Below are 21,506 nucleotides of genomic sequence, written 5' to 3' on the forward strand. Positions count from 1 at the left end.
ACTGCCTTTTGTTTTTTTATATTTACGAAACTAGAAGTTGGGATTGAGGGGTTAGTTTATTATAACTTGGTCTTGAAAAAGATACATTTTTATGCATGAAAATTTGGTCCTTACACAATATGCAATACTGCAAGTGTAACACGAGGGATTACTGTATATACAGTACAGGTATATCTCAAAATTGAAACTTCATAAGAGTTTACAGATATTATTAACAGGGACACAGTATTACTAAAAGCATAACCATATCAAAATAAAATCAAAACCACAATCTATACACAAACACCTGTGAATAAATTACACCCCCAACACCTGTTCGATAACAAGCCTCCTGTACATTACCACACCTGATCGTATGTACATAAAGAAATTAATAACCATTTTTTTTTAATATTAATCATAAAAGAAAGTGTTTCAATGGTTAAATTGCTAAATCGTCAGATACTTCAATCATTGCAATTAATCAAAACACATCTCTTCTAGACTTCATATTCAAGTAAATTCTGTACCTATACCTACTGTATTAGTTTACTCAAAACTTTGTAAATACATCTGAAGAAAAGGAAACAGCCTCATATTGAGCACAAGAATAGTGTTAAACACAACAAGATCACTACTGTATTATAAGATTACAATGCGATGCTATTGTTTTCAAAACTAAATGGCAACATCAACTTGTGATCTATTCTGCAAAATGAAATATTTCATGTCTTTCTCCGTAAGTTGGAAATAAGATTACCTAAAGATACGAAATATTTAGGTACAGAAAGGGAGACACTTGCACTCTTACAGGCATCAGATTTCATGCAATAACCTAGACAACTTTTCAGTTTTAAAATAATGGGAAGAGACATACAATGACTCTAAAGAACAACAATATATGTTGACTGAAGCCAAAGTAGCCTATACACTAGACAGATAAGAAATGGGCAGATGGAACTTATACCAGAATCAATGTTAATTAATAGCAGATCAAACACAAGTTCTAAAGGTTTTTCTCCTGTAAAAAAAAAGTTACTACCACCTGTCTTACAAGAAAACCTTGAAACACACATTTATTCTGCATATCAATTACATAACGAATATAAGTTTGCCTTTAAACTTTCATTATCAACATTTGCAAAATAAAACCAAAGCAAGAAATTTTTTAAAAACTTTTGAAAAGTTAATAAAAGACCTACAATAAGACTGATGCTGTTTTACAAGCAAGATCTTACAAAACTCCAAGTAAAATATATTCTTTTATCTGCAACACTGCATCATATGACAGTAGTTCTAAATTTTACATCAAATAGGTGTAATCTACTTCAGGTGCAGTCTCTCATTCATTTTAAACACCATACTAATATTGTATACCATCCAGTACAGTGATGTGCCTATGAGTACTGTACATTAAAAGTTCAAAAACAAAATACTGTAACCCTCAAATGTGTACACCTTATGATTTCTATCTGTACTACCAGTATCATTTGAAAGCTTCCCCCAGCCATTAAGTTAAAACATTCTTAACTTGGCACCCTTATTCCTCTACTATATAAATATATCATAAATAATACCTTATGCATTCCCCATAAAATCTGATAACTAAACTACCCTCTACCAGAGCCACCAAACCCATCTTATAAATTGGGTTTTTCCTTCTACATTGAAATGTGCAACTGCTTTGTAATGGGTTAAGAGCAGAGAAATGTTGGCATTTTACAGAGTCACATACAATGATTTTGCCACATTCCTACTTGACCTTTGAAAACCAGCAGTATGCACTACAGTAAATCAATAACTAATGGCTGTGTGACTAGGAAGTTACATTCATGTTTCAGACTTTCGCGTAGTCTGAAACTAAACCTTGTAAGCTATTTGCCTTTTCTTAGAAAAATGATATTTTAATTATAAAATAAATTTTTGAATATACTTACCCGGTGAATATATAATAGCTGCTGCTCCAGCGGCTCGACAGAAAACACACACAAAAACTCGCGAGCGATCGCTATGAAGGTTGCGGGTGTACCCACCAGCGCCAACTATCGGCCAGATACCGCATATACATGTAAACAGACCCAATTTTTCTCATCCCGCTGGGTCTCTATCGGGGAGGAAGGGGGGGCCTTTAATTTATATATTCACCGGGTAAGTATATTCAAAAATTTATTTTATAATTAAAATATTTTTAAATATTTAACTTAGCCGGTGAATATATAATAGCTGATTCACACCCATGGTGGTGGGTAGAGACCAGAGTTAATTAAGTTTACAGCGTATATGCTTAGAGTTTTTGACAGTTATATCATAACAAAACCCAAATATATAAAGGTACCTGGTAAGGAAGTTGACTTAGACGATTACTCTGCCTTATTAGTCTGTCTTCCTCACGAAGCCCAGTGATCCTCTTAGGATGCTGAAAGATTCCCAGGAGCTGAAGTATTAAGGGCTGCAACCCATACAACAGGACCTCATCAAACCCCTAATCTGGGCGCTCTCAAGAAATGACTTTGACCACCCGCCAAATCAACCAGGAAGCGAAAGGCTTCTTAGCCTTCCGTACAACCCAAAAAAAACAATATTAAAAACATTTCAAGAGACAGATTAAAAAGGATATTGGAATTAGGGTAATGTAGTGGTAGAACCCTCACCCACTACTGCACTCGCTGCAACGAATGGACCCAGTGTGTAGCAGTCCTCGTAAAGAGTCTGGACATCTTTTAAGTAAAATGACGCGAACACTGACTTGCTTCTCCAAAAAGTCGCGTCCATAATACTTTACAGAGATTTATTTTGCTTGAAGGCCACGGAGGTTGCTATAGCTCTAACTTCGTGCGTCTTAACCTTAAGCAAACATCGGTCTTTCTCATTCAAGTGAGAATGAGCTTCTCGTATTAAAAATCTGATAAAATATGACAAAGCATTCTTTGACATAGGCAATGATGGTTTCTTAACTGAGCACCATAATGCCTCAGATTTACCTCGTAATGACTTAGTACGAGCTAAATAGAACTTAAGAGCTCTAACAGGACATAATACTCTTTCCAGTTCGTTGCCTACGATCTCTGATAAGTAAGGAATATCAAAAGATTTAGGCCAAGGACGAGAAGGCAGTTCATTTTTGGCCAGGAAACCAAGTTAAAGTGAACAAGTGGCTTTTTCTGTAGAAAAGCCGATGTTCTTACTGAAGGCATGAAGTTCACTGACCCTTTTAGCCGAAGCCAAGCACACTAAGAAAAGTGTCTTGAGGGTGAGATCCTTCAGGGAGGCTGAATGTAATGGCTCAAACCTGTCTGACATGAGGAACCTTAGGACCACGTCTAAGTTCCATCCAGGAGTTGCCAAACGACGTTCCTTAGAGGTCTCGAAAGACTTAAGGAGATCTTGGAGATCTTTATTGTTGGAAAGATCTAAGCCTCTATGTCGAATGACCGAAGCCAACATGCTCCTGTAGCCCTTAATCGTGGGAGCTGAAAGGGAGCGAACCTTTCTCAGATGTAAAAGAAAATCTGCGATTTGGGCTACAGAGGTACTGGACGAGGACACAGATGCTGACTTGCACCAGTCTCGAAAGACTTCCCACTTCGACTGGTATACTCTAATGGTAGAAGCTCTCCTCGCTCTTGCAATCGCACTGGCTGCCTCCTTCGAAAAGCCTCGAGCTCTTGAGTGTCTTTCGATAGTCTGAAGGAAGTCAGACGAAGAGCGGGGAGGCTTTGATGGACATTCTTTACGTGGGGCTGACGTAACAGATCTACCCTTAGAGGAAGACTTCTTGGAAAGTCTACCAGCCATTGAAGTACCTCGGTGAACCACTCTCTCGCGGGCCAGAGGGTAGCAACCAACGTCAACCTTGTCCCTTCGTGAGAGGCGAACTTCTGCAGTACCTTGTTGACTATCTTGAATGGTGGGAATGCATATAAGTCCAGAAGAGACCAATCCAGTAGAAACGCGTCTATGTGGATTGCTTCTGTATCTAGGACTGGAGAGCAATAGATTGGTAACCTTTTGGTCAACGAGGAGGCAAAGAGGTCTATGGTGGGTTAACCCCAAGTAGCCCAAAGACTCTTGCCCACGTCCTTGTGGAGGGTCCATTCCGTGGGTATCACCTGACCCCTCCGACTGAGACAGTCTGCCAAGACGTTCAAGTCCCCCTGGATGAATCTCGTCAACAGGGAGATGCCTCGATTTCTTGACCATAAGAGAAGGTCCCTTGCGATCTCGAGCAGCGTGAAGGAGTGTGTGCCTCCTTGCTTGGAGATGTACGCCAAAGCTGTGGTGTTGTCTGAGTTGACCTCTACCACTTAGTTTCGAAGAAGCTTTCGAATATCATCAAGGCCAAGTGGACTGCTAATAGCTCCTTGCCGTTGATGTGCATGCTCTTCTGACTTGAGGTCCACAGACCCGAGCATTCCCGACCGTCCAGGGTCGCACCCCAACCCAAATCCGACGCGTCTGAGAACAACACGTGGTTTGGGTTCTTGACTGCTAGGGATAGTCCCTCTCTCAGACTGATATTGCTGTCCCACCATTTCAGGCATGCCTTTACTGGTTCGGAGACTGGGAATGATACCGTCTCTAACGTCTTGTCCTAGTTCCAGTGAGAGGCTAGATGGAACCGGAGAGGCAGAAGGTGTAGTCTCCCTAGTGAGACAAACTGCTCCAGGGATGAGAGAGTCCCTACGAGACTGTTCCAACTCCTGACTGAACAAACGTTTTCTTTTCAGCATTAGTTGGACTTCGAGCAGGGCTTGTTCTATTCGGTGGCAGACGGAAAAGCCCGAAAAAACTGGACTGCGAATCTCCATCCCCAAATATAGAATAATCTGGGATGGGATCAGTTGGGACTTTTAGGTTGACCAAAAGTCCCAACTCCCTGGCCAGACTCAACGTCCAATGTAGATCCTGCAGACAGCGAAGACTGGACGATGCTCTGAGAGGCCAGTCGTCCAAGTACAGGGAGGCTCGGATCCCCGATAGATGGAGGGATTTTGCCACATTCCTCATGAGCCTCGTAAACACGAGAGGAGCAGGACTGAGGCCAAAGCACAGGGCTCGAAACTGGTACCCCACATTCCTGTAAACAAACCTCAGAAACGGTTGGGAATCCGGGTGTATAGGAATGTGGAAGTATGCCTCCTGAAGGTCGAGAGAGACCATCCAGTCGCCTTCCATTAATGCTGTCAAGACAGCCTGGTAGACTTCATCGTGAAGTTTGTCTTGACAATGAACACATTGAGCGCACTTGCCTCTTACGTACTCCTGCAGTGAACGTGGCTGCCAGATCATTGGAGCCATCCCTGAGGGACTTGTTCCTGCAGAGAACGTGGCTGTCAGATCATTGGAGCCATCCCTGAAAGCCTTGTTTATGCATGACATAATTGTACAGCAAAACTTCAAACGCTCGAAAAAAAAAAAACTAACAGGAGATGGTCTAGCTCTGAAGTCGACCATAAAATCTTGGAGCGTCTCATGGCCAGGCGCCAGGGAGAGTCTATGAGGTTTGAGAAGTCTATCTGGGCAGAGGCAGGAACTCCCAAGCCGAGAACTTCTCCCGTGTCATATCAGACTCTCGCTCTATAAGCCAGCTTAAAAGTAGGGAAAGCAAAGGCTGTCTCCCCCAAACTCCTCCTGGTGATAAACCAGTCGCCTAGCAAATGTAAAGCTCTCTTAGAAGAGCGAGAGAGCATTAGCTTATAAAACAACGGCTTCGAAGTAGCTAGGCCTAGTGTAAACTCTGACGTTTAGGCGAACGAGGAGCAGCAGTTACAAAAAGATCCGGACAAAGATCCTTAAAAATCAGCATGATTTATTTAAAGTCCATAGAGGGCTGAGCAGCTTTAGGCTCCTCTCCGTCTGACAGAGTCCTCAAGGGAATATCAGTAGGAGGGGGAACAGCAACTTCCTCATCTGAAGGAACCTTGTCCGACAATAGCCGAGTCTCAAGCAAGGGAGAGACCTGCCGTGGTGGCAATGCTTGACAAGCAGAGTCCACACGCAAAGGAGCAACAGTAGCAGTCAAGGACGCTATGTCATGTAACTGCTTAAAGGACTGACCAGCAACAACCAACAGGTGCGGGAGGACGCACGACGTCAACTCGAGACTGCCTTGACTGCCTAGACTGAGCAGTCAAAACAACTCTTGACTGCGGTGCTTGACGCTCAACGTCAAAACAAGTCAACTTCGCTGGTTGGCGAACGTCCTGAACGTCAACAAGAGCATGCGGCAGCGGCTGAACGTCCACAAGCGGCTGAAAGTCAACACTGGACTGCATCGAGTGAGGCTCTACAAAACGTGACTGACGTGACTTTGTAACGTCAACGTCAACAGGACGAGCAAAGGTTCGTTTGGGCGGCTGACGGCCAGGATCTCGATCAGCTAAGCGGCGAGGATCATCGTGAACCTGCTAAGCAGAATAGTCCTCCATAAGAGAGGCAAGCTTATTCTGCATGTCTTGCCGTACAACCCATTTAGGATCAACGGGAATGGTTGCGGTAAGAGACGAGGGTAACGTCTGTGACTGCAAAACCTTGCCTACAAAAAGACTCTCGGAGCCTGTGTTACGCTTTTGTTTAGGCGGCGAGCAGTCTTCCGATGACTGCATAGGGTCAGAGCTGTCCTAATAGTTAAAACCAGGACGCTGGACCTGTCCTGAAAGGACTGACTTTTGCTTAAAGGGCCTCGAAACCTTGTTCCACGGTTTCTTATGAGAAAAGCCTTCGGATGACGAGGAGAAAATCGTCTCGCTCGTCTTATGGTAGGGGCGGTGTTGATGAGACACGCCTGAAACCATAGAGGGAACGTCTGTTCGCTGATCAAGTCCTCTCGAACCCATAAGTCGTACGACATTACTTCTCCCCTGGGCTTGGGAGCTTGCAAGAGGTCTCGGACTAGGCGAACGACAGGCACGAACAGACGAACCCTCGGTCGCAACACTGATAACACTTTGCGCAATTATCACTTTATCACTACGATTTTCTGTTTTGCACTTATTTCACTGAAATCAAATTTTTTAAAACAATTCACATTAGGTATGAATAAAACTGATTTCTACCTGAAGCACACAATTCTACCCTCATCAAAAGGTTATAATTGCGAAATCAGTCGTATAATGTAAGCACATTAATACAAGCAAAAAACAGTACACATATTTTAAGATAAAAAGATCAGTGGCTGGGAAGGAGACTAAACACTAGTTCATTCAAAACTACGTTTTCAATCTTCTCACCGTACAGTGCCTTGGGACGAGAATAAAAACTAAAAACGTTTTATCCTTTCTCCCCGTACAGAGACTAGGGACGAGAGTAAAAAACTGAATCGAGAACGTTACTCGCTTGGGACGAGAATAAAGATCGGAACGTTCTCTCTCCTCTCTCTCTCTCCGTCTCTATCTCTCTCTCTCTCTCTCTCTCTCTTGATTTCGCACCGAAGAGAAGAGCCCACTTACCTTTCGTCAATAAACAGGTTATTTGACCAAAGGAAAAAACTGAAAGGTTTTTCAATTAAAAAGTTCCTTTAAAATAGTATTTAAAACATTAAAGCTTTGAAAGAAGAATGAACAAAACGTCAGAATCGATTTACTCTTTCTGCAAAGTGAAGCCGTGATACTCTCTCTCTCTCTCTCTCTATCGTAACGATAGAGCGCAAACTGCGTAGCATAAATAAACTAAACGTTAGTTCATCTTTGAAACAGTACGAAGACTATTCAAAGAAAATATTTCCTAATATATCTACTAAAAAATATTCATTTAATAAGTTTTAAATCATTTGCTCTGTAAAAGTTATTTACGATTGAAAGGGCTCAACGTTGTTTAACTTCGGTTTCCAAGTTAGGACCGCCTACTCTCAGGAAAGGTCGCATATAAACAAATCATTAAAATTTATCTTGATGTTTATTATAAATGGAAAGCTAATCGAAGAGGCCTAATAAAGGCAGTTGAGATATAAAATATATAGAGGAAAATCTATAATTAATTTATAACGTGATAAGATAATTGCTAAAAGCCTAAAACACACTTCCGTACTAAGGGAAGGGTCGGCCATTTAAAAGTCAAAGAAAGTTCAAAAAACAATCCAAAGTCATCAAAAATTAAATCTATCCAAAAACGAGTTCAAGATTTAAGTTGAAGATAAAACACCTGCACTGCGAAAGCTCAAACCAAAAGGAAGTACTTCACCTAATATGTTGAGAAAACTCCAGGTTATACAGCGAGTATTGATACGTCTTGTCGTTAAGGCCGACAGAGAAAAAATTGGGTCTGTTTACATGTATATGCGGTATCTGGCCGATAGTTGGCGCTGGTGGGCACACCCGCAACCTTCATAGCGATCGCTCGCGAGTTTTTGTGTGTTTTCTGTCGAGCCGCTGGAGCAGCAGCTATTATATATTCACCGGCTAAGTTAAATATTTAAAAGTTATTTTTTTATTAGATACTTTTTTGACAAAGTTGGAAAAGGTCTGGAGGCAGTAAAATTGTTACCAAATTGTTTCTGGATCTAATATTTTCTGATATATTAGACATGTTTCATTCTGCCCTGCCATGGCTGTGCTTGGAGATCAAATAGCACATTCCTCATTTTGATTGTGCATTGTTTCAGGGATTTGTATGGTAATGCCCGAATTGCATTGTATGGGAAAGGATTGAGAAATAAACATATCGATGCAAAGATTATTTTTCTTCTGAACCTTCTAAAAGAATTAAAAATAAATTTATCAATGCAAAGGTTCTTTTGTCTTTGAAACTTCTACTGCCTCTATTCTAACAAGGGTCATTTAAGTGATTCTAGCCCTGACACACTAACTGTCAGGTTGAATCAGGAATGAGGAATTGTTGAGTCCTGATTCCATCCTCTCATATGCCTCTTACCCAAATTCACCTCTTATTCTACAAAATCATATCAAGTCAGGATACAAAAAAAATCAGTGTACTATAGTATATCATTTACTAGGACACCTACAGCATCCCAAGAATTCCTTGCTTCAGATGTATACTGAAAAGTAGTTCAATCTTCCTTCTCACAGTTATCGTCTGGCTCTCTTATTTCCTCTCTCTCTCTCCCTAGACAGAAGTAAGTACAGGAAAGACAAATCCTCGACATCACCCTATGGAAGTTGCAAGTTCTAGTGGGGACTTCAGCCTTTCACGACCAGTCAAAGACGTTTACTCATGCCTTGCTATGCAACCATTACCATGTACATTCACATGCACAGCCTTCCCACAAGAGGAGGATAGATCACTGCAGGTTTTCTTGCTCTGTCAATGCATGGCAATGTATGCTGAAATGTTAACAGACTAGCCTGCGTTAGCAGGCATTATCACATGGCTATGAACTTGCTGTTGACTTTACAATGAGGACTAGTTTGGTTTGAATGTTCAAATGTGTACTTTGAAGATAGCCACTGTTTCAGTAGGATTTGGTTTGAATGTTCAATGTGTACTTTGAAGATAGCCACTGTTTCAGTAGGATTTAACACTGAATTCACTTTTTCAAAGCCACTACTTGGTGTTTTTTCTTTTAGTGGCTACAAACTTCAAGTAATGTAATGAAAGTTAGCTCTGCAATGTATCAGTAAATTTCTCAATGACGTAAATATTTTGAACTTCTAAATGCAGAGGATTACACCACAGGAAGGAAAATCACAATTGCAACTAATCATCCTGAATGAGGTCAGAGTAAGAAGTCTAGCTTTGTTAATAAGTGGTACAGTATATGGAAGACTTTCAAGTGATATGGCATACCTTGTACAGTACAGTATATGAAAAAGGGGGGCTACATCAGGTCAGGTTAGACAGTTTTACGTATTCTATTGCCTTCGCCAAAAAGGTTTTGTGAAGGGTATGTATTCACCTATCATTTATCTAACATTTTAGATAAAGTACATCAAAGAGCAAGTGCGCAGCAGTATTTTGAAAATAATTGCAATATCAAGTGAATTGCAATTCTTATTTTCTTTTACTTTTTGTTTGCAAACATTACAAAAACATACCAGATCCAATTTCAACAATACTTGGTGGACGTGTGTGGTACGACCCAAGGACATGTCCATTAGATTTTAAAGAAAATAGTGAAGCTCAGAGGAAAATAAGACTGCTTGGTGTGACGAAGGCATGCTCTCTACTGAATGACCCTCTGGTTATTTCTGTTTTCCCCAACCAAAATCATAATTGTAGACCTTCCATTATTCCCCCAAGCATCCTCTATTTCTGAAACTACTAATTTCCAATAGAAATTAAGGCCAGGTGCATTCATCTTTGGAATCCAGACCTGGTCTATATGGATTTACAGAAGTATTCCTCAATTATAGCCTTAAGCCTATGAAGGTTGCACAAAAAGTGTTGAAAAAGGAAATTTCTCGTAAAGTTAAATGCCACAAATGACTGACTGATGATTACATGATTTATACCTCATGGAAATACAGTACTGTATCCAAAATACAAAAGGTTCATAAATCTAATAAAGTTCAACTAAATTTTCCTTCTACCTTTGAAGCCTTCACCTAACCATACATAAATATACCAAGGCATTTCCCCCAATTTTGAAAGGTAGCCGACATCAAACAAATGAAACAAAAAAGGGGACTTCTCTCTACGTTCCTCCCAGCCTGACAAGGGACTCAACCGAGTTTGGCTGGTACTGCTAGGGTGGCACAGCCCACCCTCCCCCATTATCCACCACAGATGAAGCTTCATAACGCTAAATCACCTACTGCTGCTACCTCCGCGGTCACTAAGGCACTGGAGGAAGCAGTGGGGCCTACCGGAACAGCGTCACAATCGCTCGCCATTCCTTCCTACTTCTAGCACGCTCTCTTGCCTCTCTCACATCTATCCTCGTATCACCCAGAGCTTACTTCACTCCATCCATCCATCCACCCAAACCTTGGCCTTCCTCTTGTACTTTTCCCATCAACTCTTGCATTCATCACCACCTTTAGCACACAACCATTTTCCATTCTCTCAACATGGCCAACCACCTCAACACATTCATATCCACTCTAGCTGCTAACTCATTTCTTACACCCGTTCTCACCCTCACCACTTCGTTCCTAACCCTATCTACTCGAGATACACCAGCCATACTCCTCAGACACTTCATCTCAAACACATTCAATTTGTCTCTCCATCACTTTCATTCCCCACAACTCCGATCCATACATCACAGTTGGTACAATCACTTTCTCATACAGAACTCTCTTTACATTCACGCCTAACCCTCTATTGTTTACTACTCCCTTAACTGGCCCCAACACTTCGCATCCTTCATTCACTCTCTGACGTACATCTCCAACTCCACCATTTGCTGCAATAACAGACCCCAAGTACTTAAACTGATCCACCTCCTCAAGTAACTCTCCATTCTACATGACATTCAACCTCGCACCACCTTCCCTTCTCGTACATCTCATAACCTTACTCTTACCCACATTAACTCTCAACTTCCTTTCTTCACACACCCTTCCAAATTCTGTCACTAATCGGCCAAGCTTCTCTTCTGCGTCCGCAACTAGTACACTATCATCCACAAACAACAACTGATTTACCTCCCATTCATGATCATTTTCGTCTACCAGTTTATATCCTCATCCAGGCACTCAAGCATTCACCTCTCTCACCACTCCATCAACATACAAGTTAAACAACCACGGCAACATCACACATCCGTCTCAGCCCCACGCTCACTTCATTTCCTATCTTAACACATGCTTTCCTACCTTTTGTAGAAACTTTTCACTGCTTACAACAACCTTCCACCAACTTCATATAACCTCTATCATACGCTTTCTCCAGATCCATAAACGCAACATAAACCTCCTTACCTTTGCTAAATATTTCTCGCATATCTGCCTAACTGTAAAAATCTGATTCATACAACCCCTACCTCTTCTAAAACCACCCTGTACTTCTAAGATTACATTTTCTGTTTTATCCTTAATCCTATTAATCAGTACTCTACCATACACTTTTCCAACTACACTCAACAAACTAATACCTCTTGAATTACAACACTCATGCACATCTCCCTTACCCTTATATAGTAGTAGAATACACGCACAAACCCAATCTACTGGTACCATTGACAAGACAAAACATACTAAACAATCTCACCAACCATTCAAGTGCAGTCACACCCCCTTCCTTCAACACCTCAGCTCTCACACCATCCATACCAGATGCTATTCCTACTCTCTCTTATAATCTCTCTCTCATTCCCATCTCCCATCACCGACACCTCAACATCTGCAACAGCAATTATATCTGCCTCCCTATTATCCTCAACATTCAGTAAACTTTCAAAATATTCCGCCCACCTTTTCCTCGCCTCCTCTCCTTTTAACAACTTTCCATTTCCATCTTTCACTGTCTCTTCCATACATAAATGGATTACATCCTACAAAAATTAGGAAGGCTCCCAATGCTGATGGCAAACTATCATGTAGGCAAAACCAAACATCCATCTCCCTAAAATAAATAATGAACTTGCACTATGTCAGTGGTGTTCAAATTTTAGTCGATACACATGTAAGCTTACTACAGTAAAGTCTTAGAACAAAAGCAAGTTACATCTCAGACCTATGGATAGAATAATGATGGGAATAACACAAGACAGAAAAAGAGCAACATGGATATGAGAGAAAACTAAAGTAATGAAAAAGAAATGGATGTGGGCAGGCCATATAATGAAAATGACAGAATATATCTGCAACTAAGCTCCAAGACCCGCTGCGATGTTATAAAACAGCCAAATTTTTCAGTTATGCTATTCTACAACAAATCCCCTCGAATATGCACAGAATATTGCGGGAGGGTTGCACAACCTGTCACGCCGCCGGGCGAGGCCTCACACGTGGTTGACCCAGTTGGGATTAACGCTGCGATCATTTTGGAATATACTGTACAAAACTGTGGCGAACTTCAGCTGAGAAAACTCGCAGCAGAGTCCGAGGCAAATCGTACCTCACTAAAAATTGGCAATGGTTCCTTAGCAATAATTGAAGGCATGTACAACAGAATCGTTGTACAGTAGTACATAGCGAGTATATGGAGCCTGGAACATGGCAACAGCATCACAACCACATTACATTTTAAATTTATTTTACATTAATCTGTGATAAAAAAACTTGGGTATTTGCTATAGTTATTAAAATCTTTATAGAAGTAATGTTCAGTTTCCCTGACACTTCATGAATGAAGTAAATCAAAAATAAAGAATATGTTAAAATGATCACTATAAATGAAAAGCAATAAACAAGATATCTGCCAACACACACTATAGCATTGCATTCTGCCATAGCATGAGTCACAGTAGTCCCTCAGGTAGTCCCATATTTGCAGACTTGGTAGAGTGATTTTCTATTGTAAGGTTGTTCATATTACCCTTCATGCATATACCACCTTGGCCAATCGCTGTGCACTGGCTGCCAAGTAGTGTGACAATCGCGAGGCATTCTAAACCCTTTGCAATAAATCCCACGGAAATCTGCACGAGTCATGAGTATGCGCAGGCTTCATACCATACTGAACAAAGTAGGAGGCAGCTCACGTTCAAATCTATCGCCACAGTCCAAGAATAAGCGAGTGGGAATCTAGCAGGAAGCGTGCGACAGATCGTTCCGACATAAAACAGAACAATCGGACTTTTAGGCATTTCTTGGATTTTTTAACATCGCAGCAACTTGTAGAGCTTAGAGAAGTGTAACCCGAGCCTTAAGAATAATAGAATGGGTAACTAGAGATTGAAAAAAAAAAAGAAGCAGGGGAAGGACGACAATGGATTGACGAATTAAGAAAGTTGGCGGGTGTGGACTAGCATAGAAAGACCATAAATAGACAAAAATGGAAGGACACGTCTGAGGCTTTTGTTCTGCGTTCTGCAGTGGACTAGTAATTACTGATGATGGTATGTCCTAGCACCCAATCAAAAAGAGAAACATGCCAAAAGTCAGCAATGGTGCATTTCTTGAGGGGAATTCTTATTTGGCTACAAAGAAAAGTATGCCAAACTTATTTTCTACTAGAGTATTATTATTATTACTTGCTAAGCTACAACCCTAGTTGGAAAAGCAGAATGCTATAAGCCCCGTGGCTCCAACAGAAAATAGCCCAGTGAAGAAATGGAACAAAGAAAAATAAGATATTTTAAGAAGAGTAACATTAAAATAAATATCTATATAAATAAAAAAAAATTTACACAAAGAGAGGAAGAGAAATAAGATAGAATAGAGTGCAGGAGTGCACCCTCAAGCAAGAGAACTCTAACCCAAGACAGTGGAAGGCCATGGTAAAGAGGCTATGGCACTACCCTAGACTAGAGAACAATAGTTTGATTTTTTAGTATCCTCCTAAAAGAGATGCTTACCATAGCTAAAGTCTCTCTTCTACCCTTGCCAAGAGGATGGTGGCAACTGAATAACTACAGTGCAGTAAAGATGGGTGAAGAAGAAATGTTTGTTAATCTCGAGGACAAATCCTCCTAGAAGAGCTGCTTACCATAGCTAAAGAGACTCTTCCACCCTTACCAAGAGGAAAGTAACCCCATGGGGGAAGAAGAATTACTTGTTAATCTTGGTGTTGTAACGTGTATGAGGACAGAAAAAAATATGTGAAGAATAGGCCAGACTATTAGGTATGTGTGTAAGCAAAGGGAAAATCAACCGTAACCAGAGAGAGGGATCCAATGAAGTATTGTCTAGCCAGTCAAAAGACCCCATTTTTCTCTAGCAGTAGTATTTAAAAGATTGATTGATTTGAGGTTTTCTGGCATCCTGACATTAAGGTCATTGATGCCGAAGGTAGTAGATTTGGGCGAGATAAAGTCTATCATCAGTAGAGTAAACATATTGTGACAATGATCCTATGCCAATATCACACATTGTCAATAGCGACAACTTCAGTGGAATCTTAGAAGTGTTTCTGGATTGAGTTAATGTTAGCATTAAGAATAATGTCTTTCCAGATACTGAAAAGCTAGCAGTTGCGAAGCCCATGGTTAAGGGCGAACTAGATTCAAGATGCTTAAGTTCTTTTAAACCAGTGTCTAAGAAAACATTTCTATCTCAGATTATGGAAAATGTAATCTTGGATCAGTTGCTTGAACATTTGCAAACGGTTGAAGCCCCTCCAGATAATCGCTCTGCCTATAAGCATGTTCAGTGGTGAATAAATTGCTCTTATTAATGGATGAAAGGAAATGTGGTATTCTTATCTTGTTAGATACGTGTGCTGCCTTTGATAATTTGGTATATAACCTTCGCCTTGACGATTGTAAAACAATTAGCAGAGATGGAGACGCATTGATTTACTTAAAAAGTTACCTTGAAAATAGAGCTTAGTGTGTGCTGATTGGAAAGTCATTCTCATCTACTAAACCCCTGACAAGAGGAGTTCAAGGAAGAGTATTGGATCCAGTTTTATTTTGCATTTACACTATTAAAGTCTCACATCTGCTGAGAAGACAGAGTTGATTTTAAATTGTTGGGCTTCACAACTGTAATGTGGGAGACACTGAAGGAAAACTAGATGAATAATGAGATGTTAAAAGCTGGATGGAAGCTACACAACTGAAACTGAAAGTAGTGTCTCAATGTTTACTTATAGGGAAGAGGAATGATCTAAGAAGACTTGCGACTACTCCTCTACAAATGCACGGAACCATATGGTAGTAAAAAATGTGGTCAGACCTATGATTCCTAACTGATTGTCATCTGTCTTTTCATGATCATTTACTAATGTAGTAGGGGAGGCCCTACGGAGCGCAGCAGCATAGTCGGGCCTTGAAGACCACTCACAAGTAACAAGTATATAACAAGTCACAAAGGGTGGCTGGTGCCCCGGCCACCCCACTACCTATAGCACAATGGAGCAGCTATACAGTAGTCCATTTCTTTTAGCGATGCATATTTGCACCGACTCGCAGCGGTGCCCTTTTAGCTCGGAAAAGTTTCGTGATCGCTGATTGGTTGGAATTATCTCATCCAACCAATCAGCGATCCGGAAACTTTTCCGAGCTAAAAGGGCACCGCTGCGAATCGGTGCAAATATACATCGCTAAAAGAAATGGACTATAGTATAATTCAGGTATTGAATTACTGTATATTTCTTACTTGCCAGGGTGGACCTCTACCCTACAAGTTGAAAACTTGATTTGAACTGGACTAGTGTGTAAATTTGATTAACTTCTGTTGGTCTATTAATAAATGAACCCATTTGCTATTGTAACAAAAAACTACACATTTTGTTACTGAAACTATTTTAAGTGTTTGCCTAGAATATCAAACTATATACTTCTGTAAAAAAAACTCACTTATACCACCTAATAGCCCCTTGAACATTTCCTTTTCATACCCTCGTACTTAAAGCCCACATCTTCTACTTTAGTACTTCGTAACATTTTACCTCAAGTGAATTATCACTGGTTGATGGAAAGAAAAAAAGTTTGCACGACAGATGAAAAAGTCTTTCAGAATGGATGTTGATATACGGAAGAGACATAACAAAGAGCTTTAGGTTACTTGGAATCAGAGTAAATGGAGCCACACGAAGGCCAAGCCCTGGTGAGAAGCAGGCCATAGGTATAAAGAATACTTTGACATCAAAATTCAGCTTTTCCTGCTACAATTCCTCTAATTTTGATGAAGATTTAATGATAGTATTGACCAGATTAATTGCCAAATCCCACCCAAATAAGATCCCTCAAATTCATCATAATTTAGATTAATTGATGAAAAACGACTGATGTTAAAAAAAAAATTTGAAGGGCAGAACCGTTCTACCATTAGTTACAACAATTGCCTGGTGGTACTTCAGGATAATAGAGGTGTTAATGTGTTCAAAATGTATGGGTTATTTGACGTAAATACGTTCAAATGCATGGGTAATTTAGAGTAAATATATTCAAATTTATGGGCTACTTGACTTTACGTTAAAATTTAAATAATTTATGGGCTACTTGACTTAAATAAGTTAAAATTTAAACAATTAGGCATAAATACGTTAAAATTTACGGTCAATTTTACATTTAAAGGCATAACCAGTGAGAAAACGTTGTTACTAATGGCAACAAATAAAGTTGAAATTGTGTTAATAAATGTCCCTCAGCCTCTATTTTCGAAAGGAAATATGAAATACCATGTTAAGTCAGTAATTCGATTTACACCTCTTCAGGAAGGTTTGTACAATGCAGACGCAAAATGAAATAACATGTGGTTCATCTCTCGATTGCAATTTCACACGAGTCCACGAGTACCGTAACAGAGTTAATAATAAACCGTCCACATGTTTTTTACTCATTATAATACAGGCGAGAGAACTTCCTACAATCAATAACATAGAAGGATTGTACGAGTTTTAGGGTCGACAGTGACATTCCCGCCGTGTTGCCGAGGAAGGCGGCCCTTTGTAACCTACTTAAAAAATCAACGTAGTAACAAATATCAAATGACAATATGACGTTCGAGTTATACAAGGATTTGCCACAGCTACCCATCTGAAGTGCCCGCCTGGAAAAAGCATCCCAAATGATCGGAACAGAGTGAAATATTATAAGAAAATAGATTTTTAGCGGCATTATTGTAAGAGATTCGAGGCGGACACTATAACGACAAGGCAACCGGGGGTCTGTCTTATTTACACTCACTTCTGCTAGCTCGTCCTCGGCCTGCTGGCGCAGATTGGGGTCTATGGTGCCCCTGAGTATCTCTGTAATCTTCCTGGAATCCATTGTGTTAAAGTTATCCACTGTCAAGCCAGAGAAACACTTCGTTTTTTCCCCCAGCACTAAGGTTCCCCCACGTGATGTCCTCCGGTGGGGAGGTTATGGCGCGAGCGAGTCTGTCAGCGTGGAGAGTATTGGAACCGTCGTACCTAGCATCTGCTCTGTTATGTCACTTTGATTACATATTTATAATCAAATTATTTATTTTAAATTTCAACCTAAAATATAATTCGTAACAAAATATTGTAGATGTCTTTTATAACTTTTAAAAAGTTAAGAATTATATCTTAGAAATTTCAGAAGTCTTGATCATACATGATTGCATTCGATAATGCAGAAGGACCAAATATCTTAATATTCACTATTTCACATCTCTTTTTAAAAATAATTTAACATTTCTTCATTAGAATATATTATAACTATGTATTTATCATAAAAAGTTGCCTTTTGGTTAGTTCATAGGCTTGCCCATACACAATGTGCATTCGATGATGCGGAAGATCCAAAGATAATTTTCATTATCTTACCTTTTTTATAATAAAATGTACTAAAACCTCCATAAATATAAAATACGTGAACATTTCATGCCTTTAAATTATAATTTTGCGAAATCTTTAACATTTGAGAAGTTGAGCTCTGACTAAATAATTGTGCATTCGATGATGCGGAGAACACATGTTATAATCATGCTTTTCTTATTTCCTTTAACTGTCATCTAATATTTCAATAATTTACATATTAAAAAACTACATAAAATTCTATTCCTATTCAATCACGCCAAGAACTGATTTGATATTTAAGATATTTCTATTTGGGATGGATTGATAAAATAATTTGGCGGGAAACTTTGTCATTAGTTTGAAAGCTGTCAGTGGACATCAATATAATTACACAGCGACGCATAATCATCTGAAAATATCGGATCCCTGTACGAAAATTTCCTATTTTTAGGATTAAGAAAATGTGTTATACAATTAATTTAAACAACCTTGTTTAGTTGACTTGAGTAACCACGGTTATACCTAATGCAAACAATAAAACATCTCATGTTTCCACTCAAACTCTTATGTAATTTGCGCGTTTCCTTCCCTCAGTGGGCTATTTTCCTTGTTGGGGCCCTTGGGCTTGTAACATCCTGCTTTTCCAATTAGGGTTGGAGCTTAGCTAATAATAATAATAATTATTATTATTATAATGATAATAGTAATAATAACAATGATATTAATAAAAATTATGATAATAATATTAACAACAATAATAATGATAGTAATAATAATAATGATAATAATAACAACAGTAAGAATGATAATAATGGTAATAATTAATTTATTTATCTAAAGGCAACACCAAAGGCGGTAAATGAACATCATGTAAATATAAGAATAATAAACACTTTCCCTACCATGACTTGCGATATCGTGACATTATGAACGTCAATGCGGACTATTGCCCTGCAAGTGTTTCATAAAAGGTCTTAATAAGTATCTTATACGAATTTGACAAAACTGTTGATTTTATGTAAGTGTTTTAGACAGACTTACCAGATCGAAAATATTATGTATGACGAAATTCTGTGTGTGCTTACGAAATTTATCATTACCGAGTAAATACCCCTATTTAGCTTCGTGTTCTGAGTCATGGAAAGGAAAATTATATACTGTTAGGTAAGAAGTATGGTACTGATGGTAAGCCGTTTCAACTACGCACAATACTGTATAGGATACATAGCAATGAGAACATTGGCCTAAAAATGGGGAGGGGTGTGTCAATTAAATATTAAATGAGCAAGAAGAAAAATGCATGACGAACTTGAGAATATGGAGTACGAGACTTGGTCACCAGAGAATAGGCTTTGGCTAAATGAAAAGAATATAATATGTCAAACCATGCCGAACAATCTTAGAGATAATTTAGATAAATAAAAGCAAATTTTTCTCTTAACATGGGAAATATTATGTAAAAAATTATTCATAGGTAGTAAATTGTGTGTGTGTGTGTGTAGATTAAGATTGCCTTGCCTCATGAAAGACACGGGCTCTTGCGTTGTCAGCCCGTAACCGAATGTAACTATAATTTAATCTAATGACCAGGGCACCAGCCACCCGTTGTGATTCTACCACCTGAGAGTTATCGGATCCTTTGACTGACCAGACAGTATTACATTGGATCCCTCTCGCTGGTTACGGCTCATTTTCCTTTTGCCTACACATACGCCGAATAGTCTGGCCTACTCTTTACATATTCTCATCTGTCATCATACATCTGACAACTGAGATTACCAAACAATTCTTCTTCGCTTAAGGGGTTAACTATTGCAATGTGATTGTTCATTGGCTACTTGTTAAGGGTATACGAAGTTCTTTAGCTACAGTAAGCAGCTCTTCTAGGAGACGAACACTCCCAAATCAAACCATTGTTCTCTGGCCTTGGTTAGTGCCATAGCCTCTACGCCATGGTCTTTCATCGTCTTGGGGTAGAGTTCTCTTGCTTGAGGGTACACTCAGGCAAACTGTTCTAACCTATTTCTATTCCTCTTGTTGTTGTTTTTTAGCTTTTATAGTTTACACATTTAAGACTTATTTTAATGTTATTACTGTTCGTAAAATATCTCATTTTAATTGTTAATTCTCTTTTAGTTTCCCTATTTCCTTTTCTCACTGGGCTATTTTCCCCGTTGAAGTCCTCGGGCTTATAGCATCCTGCTTTTCAAACTGGGGTTGTAGCATAGCAAGTAATAATAATAATAATAATAATAATAATAATAATAATAATAATAATAATAATAATAATAACAAAAGTTATTTATTTTAGCTGATGGGAAAGGTGGGTCGCCCAGTTATATGAACTTAAGAAAGAATCATATAATAAAGAGCGTGAGCACTGAACAGAGATTATTATTATTATTATTATTATTATTATTATTATTATTATTATTATTATTATTATTATTATTTAAAGTGATTGCTGCCTCAGTAGCGTTAATTTTGTAATTAATTTTTTCTATTGTCCTTATCATCTTTTTCTCTTCATTGCTACACAAGTTGTGGAATAATCTTTCTAATCAGGTAGTTGAATCAGTAGAACTTTAAAAGTTCAAAGTTGGAGCAAATGTTTTTATGTTGATCAGGCTGACATGAGTCTTTTTATAGTTTATATATCAAATATCTGTTTTCGACGTTGTTAATTAATAGTTTATATATGACATATCTATTTTGACGTTGTTTCTGTCTTTAGAATGATTCATTGTTAGTTTGTTCCCATCATTTATTTATTTCCTTGTTCCCTTTCCTCACTGGGCTATTTTTTCCCTGTTGGAACCCTTGTGATTATAGCATCTTGCTTTTCCAATTAGAGTTGTAGCTTGGCTAATAATAATAATGATAATAATAATAATAATAATAATAATAATAATAATAATAATAATAATAATCCGCCAGTAACTGGGAAAGGGACATATCAATAGGAAGGTGATGAAAACCATATCATTCACAATTAATCTTTAATATATCACAACACACTATAAAAGTACAGGTAATACGTAAAAAGTATGAAACACTTATCTGTACTTTTATAGTGTGTTGTGATATATTAAAGATTGATTGTGAATGATATGGTCTTCATTACCTTCTTATTGATATGTCCCTTTCTCAGTTACTGGTGGATTGTAGCAATGAAGAGAAAAAGATAATAAGTACAATAGAAAAAAAAATAATTACAAAATTAACGGCAATGAGGCAGCAATCACTTTCAATAAAACCTGCTTAAAAGAGGGTCTACTCCCGAAATATATTATTATTATTGTTATTAAAGAGCA

General features: G+C 38.8%; 1 protein-coding gene across 1 annotated transcript in view; it reads right to left on the reverse strand.

Moving 5' to 3' along the window:
- Window positions 1-17,821, reverse strand: part of msk (importin-7 msk) — a 51,799-nt gene extending 33,978 nt beyond the window's left edge. The window contains exon 1 of the mRNA XM_068353742.1: window positions 17,615-17,821. Within this exon, the coding sequence (XP_068209843.1) occupies window positions 17,615-17,698 (84 nt within the window). The 5' untranslated portion in view covers window positions 17,699-17,821. The remainder of the gene's footprint in view (window positions 1-17,614) is intronic.
- Window positions 17,822-21,506: the final 3,685 nt, after the last annotated feature.

Source organism: Palaemon carinicauda, chromosome 2 (assembly GCF_036898095.1).
Source record: "Palaemon carinicauda isolate YSFRI2023 chromosome 2, ASM3689809v2, whole genome shotgun sequence".
Lineage (NCBI taxonomy): Eukaryota > Metazoa > Arthropoda > Malacostraca > Decapoda > Palaemonidae > Palaemon > Palaemon carinicauda.